The sequence below is a fragment of the Conger conger genome, chromosome 10 (genome assembly GCF_963514075.1).
Source record: "Conger conger chromosome 10, fConCon1.1, whole genome shotgun sequence".
Taxonomy (NCBI): domain Eukaryota; kingdom Metazoa; phylum Chordata; class Actinopteri; order Anguilliformes; family Congridae; genus Conger; species Conger conger.
Genome location: NC_083769.1, coordinates 19,150,721 through 19,171,651, shown reverse-complemented (window position 1 = coordinate 19,171,651; position 20,931 = coordinate 19,150,721). Strand labels below are relative to the sequence as shown.

Here is a 20,931-nt window from a genome sequence, read left to right as displayed (position 1 = left end):
GTAGATGTAGTAGTGTAATAGAAAAACAACAGACCCAACTGTCATGACACGCACCCTGCTTGTTCTGAGTAATTGACTCATTCATTGAAAGGGGCGTGTTCAAAATAATAGCAGTGTGGAGTTTAATTAGAGAATTCATTAATTCTGTGAAAAAACAGGTGTCATTAAGTGTCTTTTAGTAAGGAAGAAAGGAAGAAAATGTTTCACAACTTGTTATAAAATATATTGAATCTGAATTGGCTAAGTAAAATGGGCCATTCCAAACATTGTTTGGAGGAACAACATGATTTGATTAAAATGTTGATTGGAGAGGGGAAAACATATAAAGAAGTGCAGCAAATTATAGGATGCCCAGCTAAAATGATCTGAAATGCTTTAAAATGGCAACAAAAACCTGAAACAAGCGGAAGAAAATGAGCAACAACTGTTAAAACAGATCGAAGAATAGTCAGAATGGCAAAGATTCAGCCATTCATCAGCTCCAGAAAGATCAAAGATGATCTATAATTACCTGTACGTGCAGTTACAGTCAGAAGACGTTTGATCGAAGCTAAGCTATCAGTAAGAAGCCCCATTGTTGAAAAAAGGGCACGTGCAGAATCGGTAAAAATTTGCCAAGGAACACATCAATTGGCCCAATGGGAAATGGCGTAACATTCTGTGGACTGATGAGAGTAAAATTGGAACATGGATCAGTTTGAATAAATCAAAATACTTGAAGAGATTATGTTGCCATATGCCAAAGAGGAAATTCCCCTGAAATGGGTGTTTCAACAAGAAAACGACTGCAAACACACGAGTAAGCGAGCAACATCTTGGTTCCAGACAAAAAGGATTGAGGTAATGGAGTGGCCAGCTCAATCCCCCAACCTCAACCCTATTGAAAACTTGTGGGGTGACATTAAAAATGCAGTTTCTGTAGCAAAACCCCAAAATCAACAGGAATTGTGGAATGCAGTTTGTTCATCCTGGGCTGAAATACCTGTTTCTAGGTGCCAGAAGTTGGTTGACTCGATGCAACGCAGATGTGCAGCTAAATATTAGTTCAGTAATTTAAAGTGAAGTTAAATCTTGAAAATTTTTTTCAGTTTATACAGTTTGAAGAGAGTTTGATGAGAAAAATGTTGAAGAACAACACAAATTTGCTAACTCTTTGATTTGGAATTGAATGTGTAATGTTTCCACTACATTTGAAATATTGAACTAAAAGCTATTTAAAAATATTCGCACTTTATTCACTTTTTTTTTAACACACTGCTATTTATTTGAACACAACTGGACAAAATTGGGCACCCAATTTCTCTTGTTTTCATTGACATATCTTTGCTACTGTGGTTGATGCAGTGTGTGCTCAATGTCCAGGCACAAACATTAACAGCACAGACATTAGCTTATTGAAAACCACTATGAAATGCATTTTACATTTGTGTTAATTTGCTTGTTTTGATCTGGCGCAATACATTTTACATTTACATTTTAGTCATTTGGCAGACGCTTTTAATCCAAAGCAACTTACAAGCGTATAGGTTCTTCCACACGTTAAAGCAATACACAAAGTAGCAGGGCGCAGTCTGGGAGAGGGAATCGGGGCACTCTGGGGCCATGCCCACTGGTTAAGTCAGCACTAACTATTCAGCCCAGGGTTTAGAATAGCCCAGGGTTAGGCTTCTTTTCACAGTTGGCTTCAGAGAACAGAATTGCCGTACAGTGAGCACTGACATTGAAATCATGCTGATAGCTTAAAAATCTGTCTGGGTGGTTTGGTTTATTTTGTCTTTGCTATTTTAGCCAGGATCATGTAAGGATGAAGGTGAAGGTTTTTCTTTTTGTTGTTTTGTTTCAACAGCCTGTTCTCCGATTCTGACAAAGAAAACACCAGAAGCTGGAATGATCTTTCCGTTTTCAGCTATTCTCTCCCAGGGGTGTCGCCCGTCCTGTAACACTTCCATTCCATATCTGTTTACACAGCGGATCATTTGACTGAACGTGTTGATTTGAAGTACACTGCGAAGTAGTGTGGCTGCAGCGTCCCACTCAGATGGAGCCACAACATGCAACATTATTTTGAATTATTTTTTCCTCATGCTTTTCTTCCTGATTTGACAATAGCACTATAAGGTATTATTATTATTCATTTATATTACATTGTAATGTATTTGTAAGACAGGAGACATAGCACTTGTCAAAGCCTCAAATTTCCCTCAAAACTGGGTGTTTATACCAGGCCGCCCAATCATCTCAGGCAGCTGATCTTCTGCCCAGTCCTTTGCATTTCCTTCCCACCCGATTCCCTAGGCTATCACTGCAAATGAGAGTCAAATGTTTAGTTCAACGAATGAAGAAAAAAACTCAGAATAATTATGCCATAACACACAAGGAGGAGTGACTTGACAGTGAGATGATCGACGATCTTCAGCCGTGACAATACCTCACAGGAAGTCACAGAATTCTATTGCAATTGTACAATGATTAAAACTTTTTTTTAAATGCCATTTTAACAACAGAATAGAGTGCTGCTGAAGTGTAGCTAGGTTATGAGTTTATGATATCTTTTATTCAATGAATCAACCAGTAAACAAAGCAGTTTGGTTTGTCTAAGTGTGGAGTGACGTATTGTGTGATTAGTCTCTTTGAATGTCTAACTGAAATTACTAACTGAAAGAACTAACTGTTGAATAACGTTAGAACAGGGGACCCCAAACTCGCCCCGGGCCCCCCCCCTGTGTAATATAACAATATAATATACAGTTGCAATCAAAATTATTCAACCCCCATTGCACATTAGGTTTATTGGCAAAATATACAATTTCTCAGCTGTTTGCAATAAACAAATTACACAAGAACTGTTTAAGTAGTTCAATGAAACAAAATATTACAAAATATTACAAGGGTTTTTATCCACATTCAACACAAAATGCTACTTTTAATCACTACTGCAGTCTCAAAATTATTCTACCCCCTGTCTCAAGCACACCTGATGCAACTAATCAAAATTACCCAACCCCCTGTTTCAAGCACACCTGGTACAACTAATTAGTTCAGGAGTGCTTGAGATAAAACACATAAATACCCGGACTGGCTAGGGGTTTGTTGAGAGTGACGTTTGATTGCATGTTAGAAATATAGCTAAGTCAAAAGAATTGTCCAAAAAGTTCAGAGAAGAGATCATTGCCTTGCACAAACAAGGAAAAGGATACAAAAAGAGAGCAAAAGCACTGAATGTTCCGAGAGATACAGTTGGAACCATAGTTGCAAGTTTAAAGTTAAAGGAACAGTGGCTACACTACTTGGATGTGGCAGAAAGAGGAAGCTATCAGCAGCTGCCACCAGGTTCCTGAGGAGGCAAGTGGTCAAAAACCCTTGAGTAACTGCAAAACACCTGCAGCAAGACTTGGTGGCAGCAGGCACTGAGGTTTCAGTTTGCACAGTAAGGCGCATACTGAAAACTGAAGGGCTCCATGCCCGGACTCCCAGACGTACACCACTACTGACCCAAGAAAAGTCGGCTCCAATATGCTCAAAACCTTCTAAATAAGCCACAGAAGTTTTGGAATTCTGTTCTGTGGCGCAATGAAACAAAACTGGAACTTTTTGGGCGTACGGATCAGTGGTATGTCTGGAGGAAGAAGAATGAAGCATATGCTGAAAAGAACACCCTGCCTACAGTGAAGCATGGCGGTGGCTCAGTGATGCTCTGGGGCTGCTTTGCTGCTTCTGGCACAGGAAACCTGCAGCGTGTGGAGGGCACGATGGATTCAGTCAACTTTCAGGAAATCTTAGGGAAAAACCTCATGCTGTCTGTGATGAAGCTGAAGCTTGGGTGTCGTTGGACCTTCCAGCAGGACAATGATCCCAAGAATACCTCAAAGTCCACCAAGGCTTGGTTTCAGAAGAAGAAATGGAAGATTCTAGAGTGGCCGTCATAGTCGCCTGACTTGAACCCCATAGAAAATCTCTGGTGGGATTTGAAGAAGGCGGTTGCCAAACGCACACCCAAGAATATTACTGAACTGGAGGCCATTGCCCATGAGGAATGGGCTAAGATTCCTCCGGAAAGCTGTCCAGAAGCTGGTGTCTGGCTATGAATCGCGTTTGCAGCAGGTCATAACAGCAAAAGGGTGCTCTACTAAGTACTGAAGATGCTTGTCATGAAGGGGTTGAATAATTTTGAGACTGCAGTAGTGATTACAAGTAGCATTTTGTGTTGAATGTGGATAAAAACCCTTGTAATATTTTGTAATATTATGTTTCATTGAACTACTTAAACAGTTCTTGTGTAATTTGTTTATTGCAAACAGCTGAGAAATTGTATATTTTGCCAATAAACCTAATGTGCAATGGGGGTTGAATAATTTTGCATAATAATTGCAACTGTAACATAACATAACATGTTTAACATAACCCCTCTAAACATGAAGCACCCAATTAAGCCAAATCACTTCAGCACTTCATGTGTATTTTACTAGTTACGGATGTGATGCTTTAACGTGTGGAAGAACCTATGCACTTGTAAGTCGCTTTGGATTAAAAGTGTCTGCCAAATGACTAAAATGTAGAAAATCAACTGCTTGTTAAAATGCTGAGATTGCAATTATGGTTGGAACGAAAACCAGCATACACAGGGAGCCCCCAGGACCGAGTTTGGAGTTTGGGAACCATTGTGAGCCCAGGCAGCGTCTGAGTCCTTGAGAAGGCTGCACGTGTGGGTAAGCAAACGGGCTGGAACAAGCATCGAAGCCCCACGGACCCTCCGCTAGGCCCCAGAAACAGGCCTAGGCCAGAAGCGGCTGCACTCCTGAGGGGACAGATGTTGGGGCAGCAGCCCCGGACACGGACGGCGGGGTCAGGCAGCCGTTGATGACATGGCGAGCGTTGACGGGGGGCAGCTGTTAGCGCCGTGATCCTCTCCATATGGCCGCGGGCTTTGCCAGGGGCCCGTTTCCCCCCCCCCCCCCCCCCGTCACGCTGCTCGTTAAGCGAGCTTTCAGTCCTCACCCTCCCTCTCTCTTTAACATGCGCTAAATCCAATCACCTAGACCCCCTAAAAGGGATGGCGTTCATTTAACAGAATCACCAGTGAAAATCATGGGGGGGGGGGGGGGCAAGGCGTAAGCCTGCCTCACAACTCCAGGGCAACCGACGAGTACCCTTTCTGCCCTGGACATCGGAGGACGGGAACCTACGAGGCTTAGTAGAGGGGGGAGATTGTTTGGACAGACAATGGTGTCTACCTGATTTTAATCTCCTTTCTGGGCAGCTCGAATTCGTGGGCAGTTTAATAAACCAAAGTGCTCTTGTAATCGGGATTTACCAAAGTGCCCTTTGTGTTAATCTGATATAGATTTTTTTAACAGGCTGCTCTTGGACATCTGTCGCAGGCAGGACGGTTAACCCTTGCGTGCCCTCGCAGCTTCGGGTCGGCGGGTGGGGGGGTTGAGAGAAGGGGCCCTGCGGTCAAAAAACAGGCTCCCGCAGGCAATGGATCCCATGGTTCCTCGGTTCCTCGGTTCCTCGCTCTGTGATACCCGCAGTTACTCTGCAAACTCTGTTGCTGAGAAATGGCTGAGCAGGATGGAAATGCAGTCTGGCATGGAAGGCGGACTTATTTGCATGCATTTACTAGTATTTTTCAGGCACGGCTAACGTTTTGTGAAAATGAACTTGTGTGAAACTCTGTTAAGTACAAGAGTGAGTGTTAAACACAGAGTCTGTGTTAAACATTGATGCTCTGTATTAAACATTAAGGCTGTTTTAAATTCTGTATATCTTTTACAACTTCTTTATATCGGCCTTATCTCTAATTATTACCTGCATTTAAACTCGTACTATGACTGAAACTACCGTGCTGTCCATAAGTATTTGGACAGTGACACATTTTGGTCATTTTCACTCTATACTGATACACAAACAGTTGAAATAAAACAATTACAATGCGGTTAAAGATGTGGTGCAGACTTTCAGTTTTAATTTGAGGGTTTTTACATCCATATTGGGTGAACACTGTTGGAAGTACCAACCTTTTTATACATAGCCCCCCCCAATATTTTGTTGCAAATACCTTGCATTCGATGGCCGCGTCTCAAATGGAAGGCAGTTACCTTGATGCCTTGTTGCCTTGATGCCTGATTAAACTGTCCTTCAAAGAAGTCTTCAGAGGCAAGGAATGAGACGCACTTTAAAGGCAGTAAGGTGTCAGTCAAAGTAACATGAGTAAGTGTTGTGTGACTGCATGTAATTTAGTTGCCTAATTCATGGAAAACTCACAGAGGCTTAAAAACATTAAATGCTTTATTTACTGGCATTAACACTTCTTTGGTCCTCATGTTGAAAGACAATAATAGACTTCAAATGCAGATGGCACTCCAAGAATGAACTCTAGACATTTTGCTAGCTCTTTGATGCACAAGCTAATGATGAAAAGTAACACACCTCTCAGCCAATCGTCCAATTACTTCCGGTCCCTTAAAATTGGGGACTGCACAGCATATGCCATTATTATTATTATGGTTAAAAACAACAATGATAATAACAATAACAATAATATTTACAGCAATAGTTATTATTATTATGAATGTATTGAGTTTCCTGTAAAACATTGAGGAAAGGCTAAGCAGCGAGCTCACACAAACAGGCCGCAGCGCGCTGGCATCAGCAATGAGAGGAGAGTGGTGTCCGTGCCTCCACTAATGCTGCATTACCCCCGCTACAGAGGCTAATCCAATCAGCTCCTGTAATTACTTTATGCTCAAATGTGAAAGCTGCATTTTCATAATTAAAGTACAGGGTATCAGCGCAAAAGCATAACCGAATTGTTTTAAAACGCGGGATTACAACGGAAAGTCCTGTGGGGGCCAGATGTGGCGGTCAGGGGCCAACGAGCCGGGATGGGATTAAGAGGAATCCCAGAGTGCAGCGCTGCTTCTGCCTGTGGATTAGACGGCGGTGCCGAGGCGACACACAACATGCTGTAATCCCCCGATTAGCTGATATAATCACCTGTAAACACACCTTCCGCGCCGTCTGGGCCAGGCCCCCACGCCCCATCCCGAGGCGGCTGCCTCTCTCCCATCACTCTGCAAGATCACCAACGTTTCCCTCGGTACTAAAATAAAAATTATATTCAAACCACAAAGACCTGCCATTGCCAGGGTGTGGGGAATTGGGTGAGGTTCAAAGTCATATTCTGGGTTTCGAATTTGAATAATTGAATTGATTCAATAATTGTTAAACTGGCTTCATTTGTGATTTGGTTTGTGTCGAACGACTCCAGGTTATATTTCGTGGCATGTCTATTGAAGAACACTGAAAAAAAAAAGAAAATAATAATGGGATAAACCACAAAATATTTTAATAACAAAATGCTAAAACAAATTGAACTAAAGGTTTAACCAATGAAGCATTTTATTCAGTGAAGCCTTTTGTGGTTTTGTTTAAATGTTTTTTTGAGAGGGTCAGGTACCAACTACTGACTATCAAAACGTGCACACACACACCGTGCTCATGTGTCAATAAAAGGAATCATTTTGTAGTTTTATTTGTTCAACATAAACAAGCCCTTTGATAATAGTTTTCAAACTTTACATTACTGGGATTACCGGGACAGGCTGTTCTCAATAGCCCTTGACTTTGTAACTATGGGGACCTGGTGCAAGCTATGGCTCTTACAGGACAAGGCCATGGCTGATAAGACATGTATTACATAGCTATGCATAGCTTCACACACACAATTATCAATTAACTAGCAGGATCTTGATTTAACTTTTAATCATAACACCAAGGGTGTTTCTAATTTTGCAGGCTAGCAGCAAATCTCTGGATCATTGTCCACTGTCATTCATCAGAAGAGATGGCAGTAGAAAATTCTGGAATATAAGGAATACACAGGAATATAAAAACAAAGGTTTGACTATCGGGGCACACAGCGCATTCAAATAGCTGAGCAATGATGCTGCTGTTGAAATGGGAAACTCAGCAGCTGCTGACAGTGATATCTTTAGCCTGCCATTTCGTTCTAAAATGAAACAGGATGTATCCACCATCGCCTCTGGCAAAGTGTGAACCACGTGAGATTGTTTGTGCGGAGACACAAAGGCTAGGATTCAGTTAAAATGTATTTCCTAGCAGGCTTTCTGCTCTTAATAAATGAGACCATTTTAATGTGCAGTGGCCTGTGTATCAATTTGTAAATAAAAATAATGCGTTTTATATAAAATATACTTAGAAACATATTGCATAGGTACACATGGATAAAATTATCAAAACAAGCACATTAAAGGAGGATAGACGCTAGACACTAGATTAGTCAAAGCAAACCAAAACGAAACCATTGAAAATAGAACTTTTCAACCATAGCTCCCTCTTGTGGACATTGCTGGCACAAGCGTTTAAATGTGAATATGCAGCTGTGCACCAAGTTGTCCAACTGCAAGAAGAATAAACCGTAACCCAAAATATTCCTCTTCCATGGGGAAAAGCAGCATTAGACTGGCATATCTACATGTCAGGAGATGAGGAAATGAACGAGACAAACAGCTCTGGTGGATGTATCACTGGCAGAGTTTTAATGGGCTGTTGCGGGACTGTTTGAGACATTGCATTGCACTGTTCAGGACATGTGATTACAGTTTATCAATAGCATAAAAAGAAACAGGAGTTGGAGTTCCTTAAAAGAAAGCAAATGTACTTTCTATTTCCGGTGACTCGCAGTCAACTTCAGTTTTTCCCTCAGAATACCATAAGAAACCCACAGATCAGGTGCTGTGGCCGGTAGAGGAGGCACAGTCCCACAGAAGCTCCAGTGCTGGTTCGGCAGGAACACGGCTAGGAGAGCGCACCTCACTGCGCTGTGATTTCATATTTGAAAATTTTACATTGAAACTGAAATTGGAATCTGGAATTTGAAAATCCATCTTGTCTGTGGACAAGTGCTTCTTATTTAAGCTCCCCCCATTTCCTACAAATTTAGAATGCCTTGTCATATTCACCAGCAGCACTCTTCTCTGCAAATGACTGCTGTCAGTTTAGGTCACTGCTTCTTCTGCACACCACGCGCAGTCTGCAAGCTGGGCTAGCACAGACACGAGCAGGAGGAGGACACTGTGAGCCGCTTGACCAAGCCGGTGGCAGGCGCCTGACTGGCCACAAGGAGTCACTAGTGAGCTATGAGACACGGTCACCCCAGCCTAATTCTCCGCTACCCCCTCCCTCCCTGGGAAACACCCTGCTGCACGGTGCTTCTTTCTACGTCACATACATGGTCACATACTGTTTGTTTACGATCAAAGAAGATTTAATGCTTCTGAAATGCAAAGGAGAACCACATAAAGAGATGGCAGTTTTGGAGAGAGCACATAAGCCCTCCAAAAAAACAAAAGTAAATCAAAAGTATTTTTGTCTTATGTTTAGATTTAAAAATCTTATTTCCATTACTTCTTTCCTAAATGAGACAGATTGCCAATGAGGTCAGACAGTTTCTTCTTTGAAGATTTCCAAACAGGGTAAGACAATTTCACTTGACAAGCAAAAAAATAACTGAAAACAAGCTCATTCTTTCACCTTGACAGGAAAAAAAAAAGAATTTACATGTCAATACAAAGCACTAAACTAAAATGCTTGTTAAGACAGACTTTGTTTGCAGCTAGTGGAACTCTATTCAAGCTGTATTCCCCTTATGACCTCTTCTGAGTGATATTTAAAATGGCGTATTGCGTTTGCTTTTAACGTGTTTCACTACGAAGGCACTATGACAGAACACAGCTATAGTCTTTCTATCCTCACAAGATGTGTTTTTAGTCTACAGTGCACATAAAACATGCGTTGGAGGCAATGGACTTCAGGAAACAGGGCCCCCGTCTTTACTGTACAGTAAATTAAAAAATGCTAGATACTTTATTATTTCTCATAAGATCCTTGAGACATTCAGGTAAAGGGTAAGCACAGTATTTTAGCTTTGTAGCAAATTATGATCAAACATTCAAAATGACAGATCTGACGTTAAGACGACACACAGGAAACAGGACAATTTCATGAACACAAATAGAAATCATATTTTATATAAAACAAAGCAAGCTCAATAAATATAACACACATAGACACAAAGAAAACATGTTACACTATTAACTTTGGGCCTGATAACACCAGAAGGGACTAAAAGGCCCTTTTGCTGCATTACCGAAATACATTTTATTCTGAAAATGTCAGTCTTCAGTGGTGTGAAGCCCCGTTCCTGATATTCAATCTTTAGTTTTTAACATAAGCGCTAAGGCCTAGTCAAGCAAAACGTTCTTCAAGATGTCATTTTCACAATGCCTATGGTATCAAGAGCTAGACTTTAATAAAAGACACTGTCCAATTCACACTCAGTAATTGGGTCTATCCAACTGTACTGACTTTCATGGTGTTAATTACTTACTATCCCACTAATTCAAAGCAAGGGAGGTTTCAAGCTTTCAGAGTACAAGTAAGCTCTAATACTGTCATTAGCACAGATGTGGGTATAGATGCCATAGCCTCTGCACTCCTGTGAAAGGGGCACAGTAACCAAACCCTCACTCACCATTTTAGCCCGAGGCTGTGTGCGGGTTTCTGTTCTTTCAGCAAAGTTCGGAAACTAGCTGGTTGTGTTTGGAGCACTGAAGCGGGCATCGTCCACCTCTAACTTCCCGCTGTCCCCCTCTCTCCCTCTCAACGGCGAGTTTAGAACTCGCCTACCCACAATGCAGTGCAGAAACATGCTCTGGAATTACAGACTGTGCTTCTATTTCGAGCGGAGTTGGGGAGAGAAATGTTTATAGCGTTTACAGAAGAAAGGAAGCCAGCCAGCCAGACTGAGACCACACACTGCTTCTTGTGCTTTTGTTCATTGTCGCTCTGTTAGTCCTGAACGCCTGTACTTTGTCAAAAAGGCATACGTCTTTGGACCCACTGGTATACTCCTGAGACAGAGTAACACCATCTTAAATCAGGTTTCTCTTGTTTGGTTCAGTCAGGGACTTTTGTTTGGTTCTCCCACACGTGCACCGACACACGTGCACACACACGCATGTTAAGTTGCAAAATACCCACACACATGCGCAGGCACACATACACACATACACACACATACATACACACACACAAGACATCCCAGACGTCCTCAAAGGATTTTGGTTTCTACTTTTAGTGCTGTACGCCTTTTTTTGGGGGGAAAAACAGCCTAAAGAGGAATTAATGTGCTTCCCGTGCCTTGAAATTTTTCTTCCTGTGTAGTTGTTCTTGTGCACAAGTCTTTAACTGATCCACCCCTCCCCTCCCCTTCCCACCCCTCTCATGGACAGACAGATTGCCTCTGGGTCAAAAGTCAAAGGTGAAGTCCAGGTCATTGCTGTTTGTTCAGTCGTTTGAGGCTTGCCTCGGTCTCTTTCTGCTCTTCCGCAGATCCCGGCTTCGTGTCCCTTCAATGCTTCTAATGTTTAAAAAAGTGCAAACTGTTCATCTCCAATGCCTCCCCTTTTCCCTTAAAGAACATCCATGGAATTGAATGACAATAACGACACATCACTATCGCCTTCATAATCTTGAGGCTTCGCTGGGAAACGGGCTGCGCACGTTCAAACTCACAGCCAACAGGAAGGCAGGGGGATCGGTTTTTCTTGGAGAGTGCATTTGCGTTGCAGGGAATTCAGTCCCACCACGTACACAGACTCTGGCAGTGCAGTTCCACCTGGGCACTGGCGTTTGGTTATCTGCCAGAGTGACTACACCTCCCTAGGATCGAAGACAAAGACGGCATATGTTAAATAAATGCTAAATGCTTTTACCATTATCTGCAAAGGTAATCAATACCAGAGTGGTGCAATGCACCATTAACATGTCCTATCATGACGTTTATGAGGTAAAGGTGACTTTTATAAGGTAAATGTGACTATTATGAGGTAAATTTGACTTTTATAAGGAAAGCTAGTGTAATTTTTGACAAAATTTTTTCCATGTGTTTAAATGTGTCACTGTTTGTACAAAGATATGGGTGTACTGAGATTTAGCAGTTGATTTGGAGCCCTGCTTTTATACTGGCTGGATGTTTTCTATGTCTCAGGTACATCAGTGAAAACAAACATTTCCTCAAAAGCTAAGAAAAATCTTTAAACTGCAAAAAATACAATAATACAGTGCATTTAAAACTAATGGTAGAATTGCACTGAATGATCAGTTGTACACTGCATTGGATGCATCATCCATTACATGTATGTAACACAAGCATTTGCCTCAGAAATCTAAACTGAAATGCACAGTACTTGCTAGAAAGCTGTCTGGTTAGCTGAAAACCTTAGCCAGACTAAATTAGCGTGACAGAATGTAGTGGAGAGTGTGGGAGAAACTTTACGTTGCGCTGCAGTGAAGGACACTGGGACTTACGATGCCGTGAGAGTAGAGTTGAGCACCATAGAGGTGCGTATGCGGTAGAGCTGCGCCAGGGTCAGCTTTTTGTGCTGCGGTTCCGGCGACTTCCGGTTCCCCTCCGGCTCTGGCCCGCAGACTTCCTCCCCGTCTGCCGGCTCGCAGTTCCCCTCCGGCACAGCAGAGGGCCCCGCCTCGCCGTCCGAACCGAGGGCCCACTGGGCCTGCTGGACCGCGGCCCTCCTCAGAGCATCGCTCGCTCTGTTTTCAGAAGCGCTGCCCGTGGAGACGTCACCGAGGGAGTCGGGCCGCCCCTGAACCGGAAACTGTCTGCTTGCGAAGCTGCGCCTGTAGAGGTTGGACAGGCTCTTGCTGTGAGCCAGGCCCTCGGCCCACCCCAGAGCCTGCTGGGTGACGGAGTCCCGGAGCCGCTGCAGCAGGTTGTCCTCAGAGCGCGAGTTGTGGGCGGAGGTCTGGAGGCAGCGGAGGAGGGGCTGCACGGGGGCGTGGCCGTCCGAGCGCTGGCTGGCCTCCTCCTCTGCCGGGCCCTGCTCTTCCTGCTCCTCCTGCTCCTCCCTGTCTTCAGGCTCGGTCTCCTCCCCCTCGCTCTGGGCCCTCCTCTCCCTCAGCTCCAGCTCTCTCAGGAGGGATTCGGGGGAGAGGGTCCCGTAGGCGCTGTCCATGGACAGGGAGCAACACTGGGGGTCTGCCTCCACAGGTTGCGCCCCCTGCTGAAGGCTCAGCCCGGAGACGCAGCTGTCCCCCAGGGACCCCCCTGGGTCCGTCTCCGGGGATGACGAATCGTTGAGTCCGCTTGTCTCCTCCGTCGCAGCCACGGACAGTGTCTCGGTGGAGCCGTCCGATTGGCTGAGGGAGCAGGAGGGAGGGGTTCGGGAAGAGAAACAGCAGAATGAGATCTGGAGCTACAATACATGCTCATTTCAGCCTTTCACTCTCAAGAAAAGAACCTACGAGTACTATTGTGCATGTGTGCAAGTGTGTGTGCGGGGCCCTAAGGATTTCTAACCTATCGCATATTGCGCCTTTCATCTCCCATACCTTTCGCTCTGCGGTTCCTTGTATCGCAGACAGGGGGAGCTAGCGGCTGAGTTGCTGCTCTCTTCCTCCTCCTCCATCCGCTGCTGAAGAGGAGTCTGCTGCCGGTGCGACTCCTCGGAACGAAGCTTCTGTAGCTGGTTCTGAAAAGCAGACCTTAGCATTAGCCATCCAACAGAACCAGGTCTGAAAAACATGCCTTAGCATTAGCCATCTTAGATAACCAGGTCTGAAAAGCAGGCCTTAGCATTAGCCATCTTAGAGAACCAGGTCTGAAATGCAGGCCTTAGCATTAGCCATCATAAAGAACCAGGTCTGAAAAGCAGACCTTAGCATTAGCCATCTTAGAGAACCAGGTCAGAAAAGCAGGCTTTAGCATTAGCCATCATAGAGAACCAGGTCTGAAAAGCAGACCTTAGCATTAGCCATCTTAGAGAACCAGGTCTGAAAAGCAGGCCTTAGCATTAGCCATCATAAAGAACCAGGTCTGAAAAGCAGACCTTAGCATTAGCCATCTTAGAGAACCAGGTCTGAAAAGCAGGCCTTAGCATTAGCCATCATAAAGAACCAGGTCTGAAAAGCAGACCTTAGCATTAGCCATCTTAGAGAACCAGGTCAGAAAAGCAGGCTTTAGCATTAGCCATCATAGAGAACCAGGTCTGAAAAGCAGACCTTAGCATTAGCCATCTTAGAGAACCAGGTCTGAAAAGCAGACCTTAGCATTAGCCATCTTAGTGAAACAAAGTGTAAAGTGAGACTGAATGTGGAACCTCTACCTGCGCGTTACAGATAGCCTCTACCCAGCTCCGCCCCTGGGTGGCGCTGTTGGCCTGGAAGGAGTAGGCAGCCACCGCGATGTGGAACTCGTTGAGGTAGATGAGGAGGAACGAGCCTGAGGAGCAAAGAGAGGAGGTCAGAATCCCACCTCTAATTTTAGTTACCCCAGCGCAGGAACTACACTGCAAAAAAACTTAAATAAGTCAGTCTTAACAAGTATCTTAGTCTTATATTTTCACTAAAAATCTTATTTCTATTATTATCAGTGAGATGTCAGTGAGATCCAAGGAAGCCAAGGAGCATGAGGCAAAGAAAGTTATACATTAACCAATCAGTGCCTCTGATCAGATTCTGAGAACGTAGTTCCATTGACAGTGGTGATCAATGAGATTTACTACAGGATCACATGGTGTGGCACGCTACGGCTGCATCCAGACCAGCCCTAAACACAGAGTCCTAACTGAGCCAGAGTGAGGTTTAGCATGAGCGCAGGTATTCACGCTACCAACGAAATAAGCTGCTGTGTGTGCGTAAACAGAGACACTGTCCAGCTAAGATTAGTCATCCATTATGTTCTCCTTATCAATCATTGGAAGTAAGAGGGATGAGGGACAGGATAGAGCTATAGACTGACTTTGGGCGAAGTTCATAGTTCAGATAACGGAGCTTCAGCACCCTGATAGTTGAATGTTAAATTTGAAAGTCAACTGATGATTGGCTGAAATATGGTCAGATGACACAGGCACCTATACCTATACAGCAATTTTGAACAATTCTCAGGTCAGGCAGTGTCTGTTAGTGGGGGTAACTGGGGGTACTTTGAGGTACAGTACTCACCGGGGTCCTTGAGCTCTTTGCACACCACGTTGTGGAGGAACAGTGGCTGGCGGATCACCTTCACCTTCTCCACCCTCTTCACCGGCTTGGTGATCAGGATCAGGTCCGTGAACAGGAAGCAGTATACGTCCATCTGGGTAGAGAAGACACACAGAAAGTCCGTCAGTCGGTCCGCACACAATTTCACTTGCCTCAAGCTTGTTTTGGAAAGGATGCTTCCATAAAATAACTTTATTTTTCCCAGAGGACTTTAGGTATGACCCTTATCATGGAATATATCATATACAGTAATAACATGACTTTATCTTATCTTGTCGGCAGGTGTTTATAAAAATTGTACAAAAAAATTGTAAAAATAAGCACACAACAAAACTGTTTAGGCCTATGACGAACAATCAAGCTACATTCAGTATATGATATCATCGCAATATCTGACACTAAGGTGTATGTGCAGTCAAGGTGTGTAGTCAAGGGCTACGCTAAACTATGCTATGCTAACTGAGACGTGGGCGAGGCCAGCGGCGCGTCTCACCCGGCTCTCTTTGCCCTCCTTCATGCGCAGCGCCCCCTCCAGGTGCAGCTGCCGCGTCTCCTGGGAGGAGGTGCCCATCATGGGGGCCGTCACGTCGAAGCGGCTGAACTCCCGCAGGATCTGAAGAGGTGTGCAGCAGGGAGAGAGAGAGCGTTAGGTCCAGAAAAGACAAAAAAAGCTGTCATTCAGGCTGCAGCTCCAGCAAATAAGCAATTACAGTGCCCGTAGTGGGCAGAAGTAAAAATTCAGCTCTATATCAGGATGGGAAAAAAATATTATACATTACATTAATTACATTAATGGCATTTGGCAGACGCTCTTATCCAGAGTGACGTACAGTTGATTAGACTAAGCAGGAGACAGTTCTCTCCTGGAGCAATGCAGGGTTAAGGGCTCAAGGGCCCAACGGCTGTGCAGATCTTATAGTGGCTACACCGGGATTAGAACCACCGACCTGGCGGGTCCCAGTCATGTACCTTAACCACTATACTACAGGCCGCTACATCTCGGTTACAAAATATCATAAGTATGCATAACATAAGCATGTCTATAAGCTGCACGCAAAGTGTTGTTGGTGTAGGTTGTGTTATAGGTAGAAAAAACTATACATAAAAGATATTAGCACCCTCATTACATATGACATTAATATATGCAAATATGTATTTAAATTGCACATATTGAAATACTGCTTATTACCAGCTGCTTAAAACGTATACATAGATAGACCTGTCGGTTATACTGTAGTAAATAAAAAAGCCATTATTACCAGATTTAGCCAGATTTACCCTTTACCATGCCCATAGAAGACGGAAAATAATGAAAAATGACTTCTGTTGCATAGTCTAAGATAATAAACCGAAGTGCAAAGTGGTTTATCCCGTAACCCCCAGTGGCAGGGGGTCAGGTGTGCTCTGTGCGTCCGTGTTTCTTACCTTCTCCACCTCCTCGCTGGCCCCCTCCACCGCCTCGTAAGACTCGATGCGGCCCGAGATGGCGGCCAGTTTCTGCCGCTCCTGACGACGGCGCATCTGTGAATCCACGCTGTTAATGAAGCGCTCCACTGACTCCACCTGCAGGGGGCGCAACACAGTGTTACTGACGCAGCAGCTGGCCTGCAGGGGGCACTATAACACACTGTTACAGATAGAGCCACTGCACACAGACTCAACAGTAGACTGTATAAGATATACATACACAAAGGAAAATTAATTCTCTGATTACATTGTTTTCCTTCCAACCCATTATTTCCTTCCCTCAGTGCTCCCTCGCCTTACTTTCTCACTAGCTCATCGACTTTTATCCAATCCTTCAATTACCCTCTCATCTCTCTTCTTCTTCTCTTTCTTACCTGTATTACACTGTGCAAACCCTCTTCATGCATTCCAAATCAACCTGCATTGCACTGTGCAGCACTGCCCTCTTAAATCCTTCCGTCTCTCCCTCTCTCCCCTTCTCTCTCCCTCCACACCTTCCCCCTCTCCCCCTCTCCCTCTCTCCCCTTCTCTCTCCCTCCATACCTTCCCCCTCTCCCCCTCTCTCCCTCTCTCCCCTTCTCTCTCCCTCCACACCTTCCCCCTCTTCCCCTCTCTCCCCCTCTCCCTCTCTCCCCTTCTCTCTCCCTCCGCACCTTCCCTCTCTCCCCTTCTCCCCCTCTCTCCCAATCCCTCTCTCACCATGCTGCTGATGGCATCGCGGGCTGCGGGCTCGTCAGTCTTCTTCAGCACGCTCTTCAGCAGCAGGGGGTACTTGGTGAGGCGCTGGTGGGGCTTCACCAACATGTCCGCCAGCTTCAGCCTGTTGCACTGCTTGTGCGTCTCTGCCCACTGCGGGAGGAGACAGGCAGGTCACATGCCCACTCCGAGCAGGAAACACGCCCACAGAACAGCTAGCTGCGATGCCACTAACAGACACCGGGGGGCTCAACTGTCTCAGTCGACCTGAGTGAGGTCCTTCACTAACTGCATCGGTTGTGGTTATACGGAGGTGAACGTTAAATACATTACAGAAATTCCCCTCAGCTAATATGAATCTCCTATCAATGTTACTGGAATGTTCTGTCAAAGTGTCAGAAAACCAAGCTTGCAACCATGGTTCTATGTTCAAATCCTACGAGGGGCACTGCCGTTGTACCCTCACGCAAGGCACTCAAATGATGAGCTTCAGCCAACACCCAGCTGAAAGGGACAATATGTAAGGACACACACACACCGTGTGGCTTATGCTAAGGCGGGCTGCTCTGAGAGTCTCACCGTCACGTAGATCCTGAAGAGCTCGTTGTCTCTCAGCAGACTGCGCATGTACTCCAGACAGGCTTCCTCCTCCATGCAGTAACGGATGTAGGGCTTAAACCTGGAGCCAAACTACACACACACACACACACACACACACACACACACACATACACGCACATACACACAAAACACACAGGCACACATACACACAATAACACATTAAATCATCTGAATATCCACAAACAGCATTAAAGTTCCAGTATTCCATGGATTGGGGGTGTTCAGCTTAATTTTGAGATTTGTGATGATTGAGTCAATGTTTGAGTATGAGTATGCTTCAGGTCAATTTATGTCTGTACTATCACTGCATCTGTGTGGAAGTATGTGTCTAGTTTGTGTTATTGCATGTGTGTATGTACAGGTGTATGTCAGTACATGGACAGTGGTACAATTTCTGTTCTTTTGTCTCTACACCAGCACACTGTATTACTTTAACCTCAGTATTCATTGTTTCATTTCAGGCTACCACTTTTACATCCATATCAGGTAATCCATGAAGGAATTACATCCCTTTTTATACACAGTCCCTCTATTTTAAGGGATCAGAAGTAATTGGACAGTTGGCTTCTAAGCTATTTCTGATTAGTCTGGTGTATTCAATCACTTCATTCAAAGGTTCAGTATCTTGATTGAGTCTTGATTCTAGGTTTTCGATGCACAGAGCCAAAAGAACAGAAACTGTACCTCTGTCCAAATGCTTACGGACTGCACCGTATACGCCCATCTCAGAACAGGGGGGACTCACAGTGCTGAAGCCCTGCTGCAGGTCTGTGGGGTCCAGCAGGGCGTGGTTGTGCCGGGCCTTCTCCAGCGCCGGCAGCATGACCTGGGCCCACAGCGACGTGTGCAGCCGCACCAGGTCCTGAATGTTGCTGAAGAGACGCACCGGCTCCACCTCCAGCAGCAACCCGCCCTCCTGCAGGTTCAGCAGGGCGCTCGAGAAGAGCTGGGGAGAGAGAGGGAGAGAGGGAGAGGGAAAGGGAGAGAGAAGGAAAAGGTTGAGTTTTGCGTTGCAATTGTGAATGAACGTAACATAACATAACATAACATAACATAGCATAGCATAGCATGGCATAGCATAATGACAGTAACAGGCCATTCAGCCAAGCAATGCTAGCCTTTTCCTGCCTGTACCTACTGCTTAGTTTGCCTAAAAACTATACCGTATCTAGCACTGTACCAAGCCTTGTCTTGAAAACCCCTAGTGTTTCTGCCTTCATGACATCTCCTGGCAAGCTATTCCACACAGTGACCACTCTCTGTGTGGAAAAAATACTTCCTAATGTCTGTACTACTCTCAAATATTTGTGTTAATTCATTAATTGTAATGAAGATTGACCATAACAGCTACCCATAGACCACTATACTGCTTCCAATAACCAATTAATTTGAACAAAGAGATGGTCACTTCTTTGACCGGGTTTGGTAACTCCAGCGTAGATGTTATCCCTGAGAGAGGGATAACGGGATACTCAGTAGGATACTTAATGGAGAAGTGAGAGTTGGAGATAGAGGACTGTAACTCACATCGGTGATGACCCTCAGTTTCTTGATGTAGGTGCACTCTGTCTGCAGAAGCTCCCAGATCGCCTCCTGCTGATGGAACTGCCGCCTGGTCAGCGACTGCAAGCACAGAAACAGGTAAGAGCACTGCACTGCGCACATGGTTTTCAATAATTATACAATCTTTAATATGTTACACTTCAACCTGCGTTGCACTGCGCAGCACTCGCCAATACTTTACACCTCACCCTGCAATACACTGAGCCTACACTCTCCAATACTTTCCACCTCACCCAGTCTTACACTGCGGACACGGTCTGCAATGTACAACTTGCTTTCCACTGTGCAGCACGGTGTCTTCAGTGCGTTACACTGATACGCTTATTACAATGACACTTTCCATTCTTCTATGTGCTTACGTAGCGGTCACTCTACAGACCGACTTTGAGTAGTTTAGAGTTGTTAAACTGCAGGCAAGGCGCTATAAAAGGCCATAAAGCTCTAACTAGGTCTACTGGCATTACCGTGACACGCCCTCGAGAAGTGTAAACGACCCCTACGCAAACTCATCACACGCTGTTCCTTTCTCCAGCCCAAATGACACTCATAAACATGGTTAGCTATGAGCTGAGTGAGTGTCGTAAATACATCCTCAAGGCTGGGTCAGGCAGCGGATGTACAATGGCGGAGGTAGGTGCTGAACAGATTGGGAGGATTATGGCCCGTGGGGGTGGGGGTAGTGGGGTGGGGGTAGTGGGGGGTCTGGGGCAGGAGGCCCTCCATTTCACCTGATGGACATGATTGTGTGTAGGCACCTGTTTGGAGGTATGTGTATATGCACAATATGCCCTTGTGTGTGTGTGTGTGTGTGAGCTGCCATACCTCAGGGTTCTCCAGCAGGGTCTGCCAGCTCTCCTCCAGCTCCAGGCTGGGCTCGTCCTCCATCTCCTCTTCCTCCTCCTCCTCCCAGGAGTCTTGGTGGAAGGAGAGCTGAGGAGGAGCCTTGGGCAGCCCCTGCAGTGTGTACGAGAGCAGCTTACTCTGCAACAGCTCCACACGGTCCACCTCCTGAGACAGAGAGAGAGAGAGAGAGAGAGGGAGAGAGAGGGAGAGAGGGAGAGAGAGGGAGAGAGAGAGAGAGAGAGATAGGGTGAGAGAGAGATTCAACACTGCCTTTCTGCATCCACGTCAGATATCACAAAGCCGAACATCACCCAGTAGCTCCACCCATGACCCGACACGTGAAACCTCACTTTCACAACTTGGGACAAACACCGTTACCCACTCCAGCCTGTGCGTAAGCAGGGGTTTGTGGGTACAGACGGCTCACCTTGCCGAAGGGGCTGGTGCCCGAGGTGGAGCCGAAGAGGCCACTGAAGCGGCTGGCCGCTCGGTTCTTCCAGGTGTCCGGCCCCGCCCCGCCCCCGATGCCCGGGAACGAGCCCAGCTGAGACAGCGAGTCCGGGGACGGGATGGTGGCGTCGCCCAAAAACTCATTCATGTTCTTCCGCCGACGTCCCTGACCCTGAGAGAGAGGAAAGGAGGGGTTACTGAGGGCTC

At 45.4% G+C, this 20,931-nt stretch overlaps 1 protein-coding gene across 5 annotated transcripts in view; it reads right to left on the bottom strand.

Annotated features, from left to right (window-relative positions):
- Nucleotides 1-8,538: 8,538 nt before the first annotated feature.
- Nucleotides 8,539-20,931, bottom strand: part of plekhg5b (pleckstrin homology domain containing, family G (with RhoGef domain) member 5b) — a 70,720-nt gene continuing 58,327 nt past the window's right edge. For 4 of the 5 annotated variants that reach the window (XM_061258411.1, XM_061258412.1, XM_061258410.1 and 1 more), the window contains 13 exons: nt 20,702-20,896; nt 20,254-20,439; nt 19,396-19,491; nt 18,614-18,814; nt 17,827-17,937; nt 17,251-17,400; nt 16,510-16,647; nt 15,578-15,697; nt 15,046-15,178; nt 14,208-14,323; nt 13,435-13,574; nt 12,394-13,242; nt 8,539-11,745 (listed from right to left, as the gene is read on the bottom strand). In XM_061258411.1, coding sequence (XP_061114395.1) covers nt 11,736-11,745; nt 12,394-13,242; nt 13,435-13,574; nt 14,208-14,323; nt 15,046-15,178; nt 15,578-15,697; nt 16,510-16,647; nt 17,251-17,400; nt 17,827-17,937; nt 18,614-18,814; nt 19,396-19,491; nt 20,254-20,439; nt 20,702-20,896 — 2,445 coding nt within the window. In that variant the 3' untranslated portion in view covers nt 8,539-11,735. Of the gene's footprint in view, nt 11,746-12,389; nt 13,243-13,434; nt 13,575-14,207; nt 14,324-15,045; nt 15,179-15,577; nt 15,698-16,509; nt 16,648-17,250; nt 17,401-17,826; nt 17,938-18,613; nt 18,815-19,395; nt 19,492-20,253; nt 20,440-20,701; nt 20,897-20,931 lie in introns of those variants that run through there. The other variant, XM_061258414.1, reaches the window with a different exon arrangement.